The following is a 15,341-nucleotide window of genomic DNA, read 5'->3' on the forward strand; positions in this document are numbered from 1 at the left end:
GGAAATACAGAAAAAAATCTACAACGCTGAAGTGGGCTTCTTATTCGCCAGCATCTTATTCGGATTTCCTGTTCCACATTAAATTGTGCATTAATTTCATTCTGCCGCCAGTAGATGGCAACGTATGAACATCCATACCGTGGAAACATTACAAATTTAGCTTATTTTCTTGGACATTACCTCTATATATGAAGTAAGCCCAAAAAGGCATCTACACTTGAGAAACAACCTTAAAAAAGCAACCCACGACTACAAATATTTGTAAGTAACTTTACTGAAAATGTGAAACCAAAATCCACTATAATATGCAGAACTGGCAACGTTTACATGGCACGAAAATGTGCTATGTAAGATATTGTGACTAGTCAAAATTACAATTTTGGATATCTCTTACGGTTTAATTCAATTTTACATATCTACAATTTAGTTTCAGATATCTTAATTTTAATTAAGATATATTTAATAAGGAGGGAATTTAAGATATCTTTAATTGGAATTATGTCTAGTCAGAACAATAGGCAAGATATCTATCATTTACTTTTTGATATAGTCATAATTTATTTGTAGATATCTGAAATAAAAATGTAAGGTAGTCAATAATTTAAAATAATAATCTTGAACTGGAGCTTCCATTTAACTCAATGTTAAATTTGATGTCATTTACGCTAGTCAACATGTAATTTAAGATTACTTAAATTGTAATTTCTTAATTGTAATTAATGTTAAAACGGCTTGTCATATTAAATACTGGATATCTACAAGTTCTGACTGGTAACAATTATATTTTGACTAGTCAGAATGACAATTTAAAATATCTACATTTACAGTCGGACTAGTAAGAACAGTTACTTAAGATATCTACAATTATATTTTGACTAGTCAAAATGTCTTTTAAGATATCTCTATCAATGTCAGCAAATTCGTCATCTCATGAGCTAGAATATGTTAGCATCTTACTCGAAAACTTGTCTTGTTTTATGTGTTTTCTGCATTTTCTTTGGACATTTTAACACAAAACCAGTTTGCAATTGATTTCGAAGCCTAGAAAGGACCTTTATCATGTATAAAGAAAAGGTTTTGTGCATTTTGGGAACAATAAGGCTAACTTAGCTGTATTCTCTGAGAGTGGCGCTGTATTGGGAGGAAGCTACTGTGTGTGAAGGCAGAGCGGGTTAAACTAGAGAGAGAGACCGGAGAAACTAGCTGGAGAACATTTGGGTCACGATGCGGTAACAGCTTCGAAGTTTCGGTAAATAAGAGAGAGAGAGTGAATGAGTGTGTGTGTGTGTGTGTGTGTATCTTATTGTCGTCATGCACACTCGAGCACAGGCCTGACGTCAATGTCTATATTTGGAAGCACCGTTCCGCCGAGCATTCACTTTCCATGACGCCCACCAATCAAAAAGCGATTTCCAGTGGGCAGGATCCATCTGGCGATTCAGATTGGCCGCCGCGCCCTTCACTCAAGCATCAGCGTGGGTGTTGACGTCAGCCTTTGTGTCCGCTCCTGATAAAGAGGCGGTGGAGGCTGTTTATACACACAGCTTCACAGGCAGAAACGGTATTTGGCACAATACTAATGCACCCGGGGTTACCAACAATTTGGACTCTTTTGGACGCCGTTCTCTTACTTGAGAGTTTTGCCTGGATACAACTTGTTGCTGTAAGCTGCACATTTTGGAAAAAAGACGCCCCAGCGTCCGAATAACTCCTGGATCCAACACTGCTCTTTCTTCTCCATATTCAACAAACACTTCCGGACCTAAAATGAACCCTGGCTGCGGGTCTAGGGCTGAAATGATAGCAGAAGTCTCAGCTGCGGCCAGTTTCGTGTCCAGACTGCTTCGGTCCAGGGGTTTTCTAAGTGAAAAACAGCTCCGGGTTTTCAGAGACTGTTTACAACAGGCGTTATCCGGTAAATGTCTTATCTCTTGGTTCCTCTTATTTGTCAATGCAAATATATTGGGACACTTATTTCAAATGTTTTAGAGCCCTGAGCTCACCTGGTTAAAGTTAAACCCACTGGAGCAGATAGGAGCTCTGTAGGAAGCATATGGATCAGGGAGGTCCTGAGTAATGGGAAAATAGCTGAAGGACATTCTGTTGAACAACTTTGTGCTTAGTATATTAGACTGAACTGGGAAATCCTTCTTTCTGGGGAAAACCCCTTAGCAACGTCAGCTTGAAAATTTTGAACCAAAAAATTTAGACTGTGGAACAACTAGTCATTGTCCAGACCAACTCCATCTGTGGCTTTCATTTAACCGTGACGACACTCGGAGGGGGTTGGGCGATACTACAAATGGTCAACATCGCGATACTGGATAGTTATGATGACACTTAGTTTTGGGTTTAAGTCCTGAATCTATATATAACCAACCAGCACTGATGTTTGGAAGAATGCAATGGAAAAACTCCCATGCTGTGCTAAATAAGGAAAATAGTAGTTCTCAAAATTAAGTTCTCTCCATAAAGGGTTGTCAAAGTAAGTTTCCTGTAGTGTACTTTTTATTTATTTATTGAAGTCTTTTTTTGACATAGCAAACAAATAGTGCCCAAGTTGCCTAGCCTGACTTTTCTTTTTGTTTATTCCCCTTAAACCAGGTTCCTTCTGTTTGTCTTCACTAAGATGCTGTTATTTCCCCTTTTAGAGTAGTAACAATAATAATTATTATTGTTATTACATTCACAGTCTGCTGGGTTTAGCTTTAGCTGTTTACACCTAGTAGTTTTTTTTTTTTTGTTTTTTTTTTTTTTTAAATTATATTCCACTGTTCATTGTTATGTTCTTTCTCTTCCAGACTCAGCTCAGTGTGCTGCACTTTATTTTTGTATTCTGAGTTTATATTCATTTATTTATCATTTTGTTTTTGTTTCTGTTGGTTCTCTCTGTATAGAGCACTATCAGCACCATTGGTTTCCAGAACAGCCTCAGAAAGGTTCTGGTTACCGCTGCATCAGGATAAACCACGAGATGGACCCTCTCATTGGAAAAGCCGCCGGCAGAATCGGACTTACAGCTGGCCAGCTGTTCTCTCTCCTCCCCAGAGAACTGACCCTGTGGATTGACCCATATGAGGTTTCGTACAGAATTGGTGAGGACGGCTCCATCTGTGTTCTGTACGAAGCAGAGCCCCCAGCGCCCGGACCCTCTGCCTTCGACCCAACACTGAACTGTAAAAACCGCTTCCTGATGGGCGGCAGGACAAGTCCACCCAAAAACTACCTCATGACCGTCTCCAGTTAAAGAGGAGCTGGACCACAGCCCGGGCCTTCACCAGCTCCCACTCCTCCAGCACTAGAGCCCTCAAAACATTTTCAGACATTTCCACTCTCATTCAAAGCCAAATCCAATGTAACTTAAGTTCCAAAAGCGGAACTAAAGCACTGCCTGAGTCAAGCTTGCTCCTCCCCTGGACCACTTCAGTCCCTTGCACTCTTTTTAAAAGTAGGTAACTCGGTGTTTGTAGCTTGTGACTTTGTACAATCTTGCAACGGCACACTGTGACATTGAAAAGGCAAAAACACTGGTGCTGGCAATGTTTGCAGTGCAATTCGATTGTTTGTCTCTTGCAAGAATGTAAAGTGAGTCAAAGCTGCAGAGAGACGCTTGTGTAAGCTCCCCATCTTTTTCAGAATCTGCACGCGGTGCATTAGCCTGGGCTCGTACACTCAGGGACAAGAACACGAGAGGCTTGGCTCCAGGTTTGAGATTAGAGCTCTCTGTCTCAGAAGTCCCAAGACTCTGCATTTCTTATTCCAGTGTCCTCCCTGGTGAGAGGGGAGCACAAGGGTTTCTGTTAAATTCAGGGCTTGTATTCAGTATCTGCCTTTTCCACCATGGCCTGTGTGTAGGCAGTAATATAGAAAAAACACCAAACCCTGTGGATGGATAAGACCCAGCTGCTGCCACTGTACATGGGCCCTCCCAGAAAGCACCCCCTCTCTGCTGCCTTAAAAGATCACCTTTTTAAACCCTGATCCACCTGCCAAGCATTTTAACTCCTCTTGTGCAATGCGTGGGTGTCCTTGAGCTCCGACTCTCGGTTTAACCCCGTTCCCCCTCTCGAGTTGTAGTAAATGTCATGAAATTAGTTTTTGAAGCTGTGAGCTGATTGGGTGGCTGCTGTCGGCTCTGTCGAGGCCTGTTCTCTTTGCCAGCGAGAGGGAGAGATCCTTCTTCTGTAGCATGTCTCTCTCTCTCTCTGTCTCTCTCTCTCTCTCTCTCTATTCTATGGGCTGCTGAGCAGCTTGTTTACTGTTGTAGACGGAGATTGTTTGTAAGCTATTTTGAAGCACAGTATGCTTTTAACATTTTTTAAAAATGAATTTGCGCATATATGGAGAACTGTACAGTTTTGTGTGATTTTTTTTTATTACAATAAAACACTTTAGGAATGACCTTGTTTGTCTTGTTTTTGAGTGCCACATCCCACTCTATTTAATATTGTAACAATCCACAATGAGGTGGGATTTAATTGTATTAATTATAAAAGAAAATTAGCTAAACATTAAAATATTACTTTAATGTTCTTATATGCAAATGAGATCTCTTGCCAGTTAGAGGGGTTTGAGAGTCCTTGTCATGGTAACGTTGGTGCATTGGTGGGCTTCTCTGAAGAGGCCCTAAGGTCCTAGGGGCTATTCCACAGAGCAGATTTTCTGAGTTAACCTGCTAATTTAAGCCCAAAGTCAATCCTCACAGGAACTTTGGGTTACGTTAGCTGGTAAAGTCCTGTATTGTTCTGGGTTTTAGTGTAAGTGAAGGCTGTTTTTTTTTTTTTTTTTTTTTTTGCTCATCAAGGTTTTAAGAGTGTAAAATGCAGCTTCCAGAGAGCCTTGATACGGAATGAAGATGTGTCAAAAATGAGGGGTTGGGGGTTACAGGAGTATTGTAAATATAAATTTGCACTACTAGATGGATTTATATAAGGACATACAATACTCTGAATTTCAGACATCGGAGATTATAATTCATTATCAAAGCCAAATTACTGTTCTTTTTCTTAATTTCGATTATTTTGATATCTGTTCTTCGTAATTTTAAGTTTTTTTTATTACTTCACAGTATAGTTTTTGAGTTATGAGTGTTTGTTTGGCACTAGGGAGGGACTCAGGTCCCATAAACTATGTATTTTTTGACCAAGTGAGCACATCTTCTTTTAAAATGTGTTTTCACTGTCATAACATGAACAATTCTTGCTCAGTCTGCACATTTCTTGCACCAAATCGATTGCCAAAGCGTTCTTTCTCATACAAAGTTAACTGCCACCGGCACACATACACATAAAGACTAATGCATAGGAATAACAGCATTTCCAACTAACTTAAGGAAGACCTGGATAAATGTGGCTAGATTTTTAATGTGGAACATGAAAATCAAGCAGCATGTTATTGAATGAGGTAGTCTAAATATGATAGGAGAATTTTTAAAGTGGTAGAGTTTTTTTTAATGTGTCCGTTTACTTAATGTGGAAGCCTGAATACAGTAGCTGATTTTTTTTTATTTAGAATTATTTTTAAGGTGGCCGTCAAAATATAATGGGAGACTTTTTTTAAGGTATTTATTTTAATGTGACAATTTCAATGAACTGGTCACTTAAGGTGGAAGCCTAAATCGAATGGCTGATTTGGCTGAAGTGGAATTATTTTAAAGGGGTTTTCCGTATTTTATGACAGTTTTTTTTAATGGTTTTAAGGTGGTATTTGAAATGGTAATTTATTTAATGTGGAAATAAAAATATATTGGTAATTTTTTAAAGTATAAAATGGGCATTCTTTTAATGTTAAATTTTACATTTTCAATATTGGCAGTCTTTTTAAGCTGGCAGTATTTTAAAGGTAGTATTGTGTTCCTTGTTCTAAAAATTTAACCTCATAGCTATTAGGCAGTATATAACCTAATGTTGCAGCGATGCTTGCAATATGTGGCAAATCAAAATTCATGAACTTTCCCCCTCTAGTTTAAAATAACCTACATTCTCATGCATTATGCTTGTAAAAAATTATTATAAACACACTATAAGTAAAAAAAAAATTCTAAAAAGTAGTAGCTGTGTTGTGAGTGAGTGTGAAGAACAAAGAACAGATATTCGCCTTGATTGTATGGAATTGTTACATCAACAGCCCACTTAATTTAACATAGTGAAGTATTTCTTAACTGCTAAAACTAGGGATTGGACGATAACCTCAAATAATACTGGACTGAAACAAAGAGAGATGTGGAAAGGGCTAAACAAACACATTCACACATAAACACAAAGTATCACACTCACTGGAATAATGGAGCTGGGTTTATACTGATATTAGGGATTTTTTCTTGTTTTTTTGGGGGGGGTGGTGGGGTTAATATTTTTTTTGTATTTTTGAGAATATAAACTCTTACTACTCAGAGAAATCGTTTTTTAACTCTCTTTTTCTTAGATGGTTAAAACCTTGGCACATTGGTGTAGTCACCCCTCTTCACCTTGGTGCTGCTGGATCTGTCTCAGGCTGAATGTTCTCCTCTGCTGATATGTTTTCTGTAACAGTGGGCATCATCTAATGTTTTTTGGGGAGCTGTTGCTTCTTTGTCTGGTTTTGTTAGACACTTCATCAATACTTCTGTGGTAGACACTTCACCTGTGTGTGTGTGTGTGTATCTTGTTCAGTCCTGCTAAAGCACAGCAGGCACAGTCTTATTTCCACACACACACACTCTCTCTCTCTCTCTCTCTCTCTCGTTCTCTGTCTCAGGCCTGGGCCTGTTCTGCAGACTCATATCCAGAAGGAGATGGAGCTAGTGTGTGGTTTGAGTGGGTGGTGTGTGTGGTAGGTTTTTCCTCTCCACTGTTGCCCGGGCAGCCGGGACAGTTCTGAGAAGAGAGATTATGAAACCAACAGCAGTAACAAAGTTTAAAGAGAGACTCGTAAACAACCTGCGACCTGTCGACTCCTGGATTAAACCAGGAACATCCATCCATCCATCCATCCATCCATTATCTGTAACCGCTTATCCAATTTAGGGTCGCGGGGGGTCCAAAGCCTACCTGGAATCATCGGGCGCAAGGCGGGAATACACCCTGGAGGGGACGCCAGTCCTTCACAGGGCAACACAGACACACACACATTCACTCACACACTCACACCTACGGACACTTTCGAGTCGCCAATCCACCTGCAACGTGTTTTTTTTTTTGGACTGTGGGAGGAAACCGGAGACGTGGAGACACCTGGTTCCATTCACCTCCACTGGAGAGAAATCTGAGTCTTTTCTGTCCTCCACTCTTACCCAGGACACTATCCCTCAAACCTCTCCATTTCCAGCAGCTTGTCCAGACTGAAAGGAGCAGAAGAGTTACCTGCTTTCCTCAGAAAACAGCAGCTGAGGCCTGAGTCCAGGGAGTGTGTGTGTGTGTGTGTGTGCATGGCAGATGGCACAGGGGGCTCAGCGTGACTATTCAGAGTCAGTACAGATCTGCTACATGTTTCAGCCCGAGTTCCTGGCGCTAATATTTACATAAGAATGTCCGCTCTAAGGCCTGTGCCTATGGAAAAGGGAGGGAGGGAGGGAGGGTTGTGAATGAAGGTAAATAAGCCCCGTTCTCATTTGGCCGCTGCTCGACTGGGTCAGTGAGCTGCTTCTGTCAGAATCTGAACGTCTGCCCAGGGAGACAATAGAGAACCCCATTCACAACCCCCTGCTCTTAACTCCCCCAAATCCCCAAAAAAAACTTCTCAGACACTCCACCATCTGCCACTCTGCCCCCCCCCCCCCCTCACCCCCCCCCCCCCCCCCCCCTCACACACACACACATATAGCCTGCTTCCTGTATCTGATGTATTTTACACTGACCATAAACCCAAGACTGCACAAGGCATGGTAAGCGGCAACCTCACGATGCTCATAAATTCATGAATAACTAAATAAATAATAATAAATAAACACGAATACACCCTTTCTGTTCATTGCTGCATAAAATAAGGAAAAATATCAAACCTGAAACAACACGGCACTTCGGACCCTCATAGTAGTGCTTACTCACTTTACAGTTGTTTTTTTTATATTTCTTCTGTGTGGGGTTTGTGTGTGTGTGTGTGGAAGTTAAAGGAAATGGAACAAAGATAAGCAGCTGATTGTGAGGAAAACTGTTGCTACTGTTGTCATGGCTGAGTAATGGTTGTACAGCTGGGTTTTGTTTGTGTGTGTGTGTGTGTGTTTATGGGGCCTTATTAGGAGTAACTGCATCATAAAGTTGGAGGTAAAGTTGAAAAACAGGACTGAGAGTGTTACAGCCGATAAATCTTACTTCACACAGATATATCAGTCAAAAAACGCACACAAACACACCTACACGTACACACACGCACACACACACACACACACACACACTTAAACACTCAGCTCGGAGGACAAAACACCAGACTGTAAGTTGGCCTTGGTTCAGAGACCTTGCTCAGTTTAAATATGGAGTGAAACAGATTTTACAAAGTGTTCAGTGTAATTGGATGTAATACACAGTTTAGATGATGACTCATGCAGAAGTGTTTCAGGACCTCCACAGACATCACACATTCTGGAGCATATAGTGCGTGGGTTATAACCTCTGGATAGTTTTGGTGAGCAGTTGGTTGAATCTGGGCCTGCGGAGCCTGTGGATACAGCGGGACAACCGTGAGCGGAAATAAAGTAATCAAAGGGTTAATCACTCTCTCCCCATTTTTAACTTTTTTAACTTAAAACTTTCTTTACTGCTTTTAGACAACCCCCCCCCCTGCCCACCAGAAACACACACATGCATACACACACACACACACAACAGAGCATAGTTCAAACAAATGGGTGACCTCTGACACAGCTGCTGAAGCCACTCTGAGTGTGTTTGTGTTTTGCTGGCATGTGATTAGTCAGTTCTGTATCCAGGCAGGTTTAGGGTCGGGCTCTTTTCCACAGTTCCAGAGCAGGACCCCCACCACCCTCCAAACTTCACACATGAGTGTGTGTGTGTGTGTATGTGTGTGTGTGTGTGTGTGTGTGTGTGTTATCCACTCCCCATGTTAAACTCATTCTGGGTTGAGGTGTCAGCACATGCTGCTTGGACAGTGACACTGACACAAAGTTGTATCTCGTTTAAATGAGGGGAAGCCATTGCCTTGAGGTTAGAGGAGCAAGCTTGAGACTGGAGGGTCACCAGTTTAATTCCCAGGAGCGGCAAAGAAATTCATCAATGGCCGAAGAAACTTGAGCAAGGCACCTAAAACCCAAACTGCTCCCCTAATTTCCCTGCAATTTTCCTAAGAGGATCAATTAAGTTTATCATCTTCTTAAATATAAATGTTAGCATTGTCAGCACTGTTAGAAGCTGGTTGTTATTTGTGTAAAGGAAAACATTTTATGAAATGTTGTGTAAGTGTTGAACTACTAGTTCAAAGATGTGTGTTTATGAAGCGTGTGTCTGTGGCAGAGTTTATGAACAAGTGTAAGAGCTGAGTCTAAGCCTGGGTTCAGACGGAAAAGCTGCTTCATTGCTGTATCTTCACAGACGATATAATTTAACTAAACTCCAGCTTTAATCCACACACACACACACACACAATCAAATGCAGGGGTGGCAAACCTATCAGACACAAAGAACCAGACTCAAAACAAACACATTACTATCAGGAGCCACAAATAATGTATTTACACAAATAGTGCAACACAACTACCATACTAGAGCACCTTCTTATGACAATCACAAACCGAGACTAAATCAAGTCCAATACAGGAGTTTTAACTGCAGACGCTTGAAGAATTTAACCTTTGGAAGTCACACTTTCCACAGTCCCAGAAACTGACGGAGCATTTTCCTTCCTTGCAATTTTCATTTTTCATACCAAAGAAATGGCCCAAACAAGTGTGTAGATTTGATCATAACATTAAATACTTTATTAACATATGTTACATTAAAATCTGCATTAATATTGAACTAAAACGGTGTCTAAGCCAAAGCGCGATAGTTGTATGTTTGGGGTTCATTGTTTGTATTATCTACGATCAATGGAATTTTTATACCTCTCTTTACAATTTGATTTACTTTTATTGATGTGGGGTGTACTGTCACTTTAAGGCTGTGCAGTTTCAGGCTTATGCTGGAGAGAGTGTGTGAAATCTGTGGAGCAACATGGTTTTCTAACCATAATATCCACTTTTTTTTTTTTTTTTTTGGGTGCCATCCTGACTGAGCACACACAACAGACACACACACACACACACACACATACAAACGTGTAGGGTCCCATATAACAATCTATTGAATCACGCCACTTAGGCTCCTTACAGCCACAACTTCTCACACGTTAGCGAGAAACTGCAAAGCCAATCCTGTTAGCAATGTGGGTTTGGACGTGTGGTTAGCGATGTGGGTCCCCACCAATGTAAAGAGCAAATCTACGCCATTGCACTGAAGTATAAATCACATCTGTCAGACACTGACACCAAAACAACAACAAACAAAGACACAAACTGCTGTACAGTAATGTAGAGTAATGTTCTTGATGTAATCTCCTTGAGAAAAGAAAAAATCAAAGAGACGTCTCAGTAATATCTGAGTTAGTTCTCCAAGGCAACAGTGAGATCAGAGGGAAAGACAAAGGAGATTTTAGCTTAAGCCTGCTGCTCAGATATTTTTCCTGAGATAATTCGGAGATCTCACATCCGCTGGAGTTCTAGTAGAGATCTCAGTAAAGTCACAAACTGGGCTCAGATTTGCCTGATGAACTAAACCCTACTATCTCCTATATATATATATATATATATATATATACACACACACCACATCACCAACATCTTCTCACCTCTACAACACACACATACACACACACACAGTCTATCATATAAAATCAGGAAGGGAAAGCCATTCACACGTTCCACGCCTCTCTTTATGGTCTTTCCACACACTCTGGAGGTCTTTTTCAAATGCTAATATTTACATTTCTATACAGCATCAGTGAGAACAGAACACTTCCTTCTCTCCTCCATCTCCTGTGTGCATGTGTGTGCATAGTGTGATTATGTTTGTGTTGCACAAAAACTCTGGAACGTAATGTTTTTTATTTTAAATCAACGGCCACCCTATACAGCTACTTATTAACAAGTTGGTTCCACCTTAAATTTGAGAACAAGGAAAGAATAAGGTATATGTATGTAGAACCTTTACAAAATTCCCCCATAATCCCATGCTTGGGTTGTAAACACACAGTGGAGTGGGTTGTGGTGGGCTGTGTTTGTTTGTAGGTATGGTCAGACATCAGCCATCTGTTTTACCAGTTTAAAGGGTGATGTCCTTATTAAAATAGAAAAACAAACATTCTTAGACTTTTTAAATATTCAGAGGGAAGCTGAGTGTTGAAATGAACTACTGCTTTGATCTTGGGTGAGAGTTAAGAGAAATAAACCAACAAACAAACAAACAGTAAACATGTAGCAGTAAACTCAGGAGAAGAAGTGAGTGGGAAACTTCAGAGGAGAGAGTTTATTAGAGTTTATGTGTTTATTAGTTCTACGTTTCCTTCAACATGTGAAACACCCCCACCTCACACACACACACACTGCCTTTTCTCTACCCTCCACTATGCTCTCATTGTTCCTGAAGCTGACAGGAATCCAGGCTGCAGCAGCTGCTGCACTAAATCCTGAGGAGTGCGTGTGTGTGTGTGACATAGAAACATAAAAAGGATCACACTCCTCTAGCTCCTTTTGCCTGGTGTACATCCTCTCAACACACACGCGCACACACACACACACAAATTTGTCTGTGTGGTCACACTGTCTAAACACTCCCTCATCAGCTGGAGCTCTCATTTCACTACATACATACACACTGTATAACAACAGCAGACTTTTTTAATCCCTTAGTAAACTAAAAGAAAATGATTGGGGTAATTTAGTCTATAGCTTATCCAGTGTGTGTGTGTGTGTGTGCGTGTGTGTGTGTGTGTGTTGCTGTAGCAAGTGTACAGTTACTCACACTCACACACACACACCCTTTTTCTCCCCCTGAGGGCTTTAAGTCATCTGGATCCAGTTTAACTCACCACACCCTGCTCTCACTGTTACAGATAACAGACACACACACACACCAACACACAGTTTTTCAGTCAGCAACTTAATCCTAGAGTGGTCTCAACTCGAACCCGCTTCCCCGCACTAGTGTGTGGAACAGAGTGTGTTATTTGGAGTGATGGAGTTCCTCTGGTGTGTGGAACAATGGAACTATGTTCTCTGGAGTAATGGCATTTTTTTGTGATGAGTTGGAGTGGTGAGTGTGATCCAGAACTAATCACCAACACTAGCTCCTTACCCTCACTAATGATTTTAAGGCTGAATACCATAAGATCCTCACATGTTCCAAGACTATGCCACCCAATACGATAACATTCATTCATTCATTCATTCATTCATTATCTGTAAGCGCTTATCCAGTTCAGGGTCACGGTGGGTCCAGAGCCTACCTGGAATCATTGGGCGCAAGGCAGGAATACACCCTGGAGGGGGCACCAGTCCTTCACAGGGCAACACAGACACACACACACACATTCGCCAATCCACCTACCAACGTGTGTTTTTGGACTGTGGGAGGAAACCGGAGCACCCGGAGGAAACCCATGCGGACACCGGGAGATACTATAACATACCATTTTATAATAGTAAAGTAAATCATATAGTACTATATGATTATAGTACTAAAGTAAATCAGTTACATCTCCAACAGCAACAGGAAAACCCTTAATCAACAACATCATCATTACACAATATACATAGTCTACAACAGCCATCACCAAATGGCCTTCCTCTTTCTGGAGTCTGACCGAGTGATGAACCTGAATGGGCCTGTTTTGATAAATTAATTAGAATAAATAATAATGCTCATTGAGCATATATAGTGAATGGCACAGCTAAACCAGATAATGCAGCAGTATATTCACTGAATTAAACCAATCAACATGTTTGTTTACACTGTAGCCAATTCACTTGAGAGAGCAATAGGGATGTGAAAGTGAGGACAGCATGGGTTGGTCCTAAATAACGAAAACTGATGCAGAAAACTGAAGAAATGTAAGAATAGCAAACAAAAAAGTAAGAAAAGTTGTTTATTTGAATTATTTATCCAAAACATCTGTCTTTATTTCTTTTAATTTAGGCCTTAGGTTTATTTGGTTGGAGGATCAATACTGAAGAAACCATATGAAATACAGTTGACTTTTAAAGAGTGGACATAGTATATAAGATATAGAATATTATATCTATATTATACTATGTAGACCTTTGTAGTGTTTGAATGGGAGGAAATTTTGGCAATTGGACCTAATTTAATTTTAACTGAATACCTGTACCCTGTATGAGGTGTAAATCCTGCTCAACATAAGAGGGAGTGAGAGGAACCTCTTCAGCTTAGATCAGTAGTCCACAAAGTTTTGGCCTTGGTAGAGGATAAACTGTGTTTCATGTGTTGTGTAAAGCAGCAGTTCCACTGTTACTTTGTTTTGTGAGGTGTACATTGTATGTGTGTTGTACATGAAGGGTTTGTTTTTCATATGATATACCAAGTGTGTATCTGGTGTACGTGAAGTAAGTGTGTGTGTGTGTGTGTGTGTGTGTGGTGTACAGTGTAGTTTGCCAAAGTTTATTTTCTGGTTTGGGTTTATGTGTTTGATTTGTTTTATTGTGTGTGTGAGTTTGTGGTCAGCCAGAGCTTATCTGCCCTGTGTTTCGTGGTTGGTGTTATGTGAAATAATGTGTGTGTGGTGTGTTATGCTCGTGGTGTGTGTGTTAGTTATAGTTTGGGACAATGTGAACACAGAACACACACTACGCTGTGGGGAGAACACTGATCACTGTTCATCACGTAGAACACGTAAGAACCACAACAGAGAACAGCGCTGGAGGAACAGGGAACTACACGGAAATTACTCTCTCTCTCTCACACACACACACACACACACACAAAATCAATTAAACTATCTCACAAACTAACACACAGCTATCAATTAAAATATAATATGAATCAATGAAAGTATCAAGTTCAGGTTCTGGGGTCAGTTCCTCAAAAACACCAGCATCTTCTCCTTTTTTCAGTGTAAGGGGTTTCTTCTTCTCTCCCCTCCAAGTCATTTTAGACTCACAGCCCTGAGCTGCAGTTCTCTCAGTGGAAGGTGGACGTGGTCAGAGCTGGAACGAGAGGGAGATGAATGTCCTCCTCTATCCCAGAGGGGACGTTGAGAGTGCTTTTTCTCAGTGGACGATCTAGTGGCCAATAGGTTGTAATTTTACCATACAGCAACGTTATTTAATAATGATTTTGTTACAATGTTGTGACAAATATATACAGTTTCACATTTTGACAACGCTGTAGTATCACTGTAAGAAAATAGAAAACGTGAAAACATTGCGTATTTGCTGGATGTGTCTCAGAGAGGGACAGTATATGGTGAGACACCAGGTCTCACGCTCTCTGAGAAAAATCAAGTGTTATTTTTTTTATCTTACCTCTAGAGACTAGGAGGGATATGTTGGTTTTGCGTGGGAATGTAATGAATTAATGAAGGGCTGTTTTATAGTACTAACATCCGTGATTCTAAATTTTTGAACGATTGTACACTCACGCTCTCTGTGGAACAGAGGAAACCCCATACACACTCATACGTCCCTTTCCTCTCTGCACCTATTGATTGATGGTGGGACGCGACGTCACCCTCTCAGCCAATCCGAGGCTGTTGTTGAGGTAGAACAGAGGATCACAAGAAGGAAGTGTCCACAACAGCACATGTCAGATTACAGTATTAAAGTATGAAATGTACGAACATTTAATTAGACGAAGATAAAGTTGACAGTAATAAACAAATGATAGAAAATATATTACGAAATAACTTTAAAATTTTCACATTTTAAAGCAACATTTAACAAATACAAAATACAAAGCATTTCAGGGACAAATCTTCCTCAGGGGAAACATTCTCAAAAAAGCTAGAAAAGAAAATAGAAAACGAGATAACGATGTAGAAACTACAGAAAACAATGTTACTTTAGTATAATTTCTCTTAATTTAGTTTTAATTTCTTTCCACACAAAGGAAGCACTCTTCAAATCTAAACAGCGGTTTCCTTTTCCAGAACAGTGTCAAAAATATTTTCAACAGCCCTTAGAAACGCACTAAAATTTTAGAAGAAAACGCAGTGAAACTTGGGAAAGTCAGAGGGAAGTGGTGAAATAGTGAATGTTAATGAGTAAAGGCTGAGACTTGACACGGAAGAGAAACAGAATCGGGATTTTCCTGCTCGCAGCAAATTCCTCCTGTCATTGACCATTAGAGAAGAGATTTGTG

General features: G+C 40.4%; 1 protein-coding gene across 1 annotated transcript; it reads left to right on the plus strand.

The window, feature by feature from the left end:
* Window positions 1-1,514: 1,514 nt before the first annotated feature.
* On the plus strand, window positions 1,515-4,411 carry btg2 (B-cell translocation gene 2). Its single transcript, XM_066673086.1, has 2 exons — window positions 1,515-1,915; window positions 2,898-4,411. The coding sequence occupies exons 1-2, from the start codon at window positions 1,768-1,770 to the stop codon at window positions 3,245-3,247; spliced, it is 498 nt and encodes a 165-aa protein (XP_066529183.1). The 5' UTR covers window positions 1,515-1,767; the 3' UTR covers window positions 3,248-4,411.
* The last annotated feature ends 10,930 nt before the right edge of the window (window positions 4,412-15,341 follow it).

Source organism: Hoplias malabaricus, chromosome 5, assembly GCF_029633855.1.
Source record: "Hoplias malabaricus isolate fHopMal1 chromosome 5, fHopMal1.hap1, whole genome shotgun sequence".
Lineage (NCBI taxonomy): Eukaryota > Metazoa > Chordata > Actinopteri > Characiformes > Erythrinidae > Hoplias > Hoplias malabaricus.

What these genes read in the sequence shown, in the direction of transcription:
- btg2 (XM_066673086.1), top strand. Translation starts at nt 1,768, where the DNA reads ATGAACCCTGGCTGCGGGTCTAGGGCTGAAATGATAGCAGAAGTCTCA. An exon ending in TTTACAACAGGCGTTATCCG is followed by an intron (nt 1,916 to 2,897) that starts GTAAATGTCTTA and finishes CTCTCTGTATAG; the next exon opens with AGCACTATCAGCACCATTGG.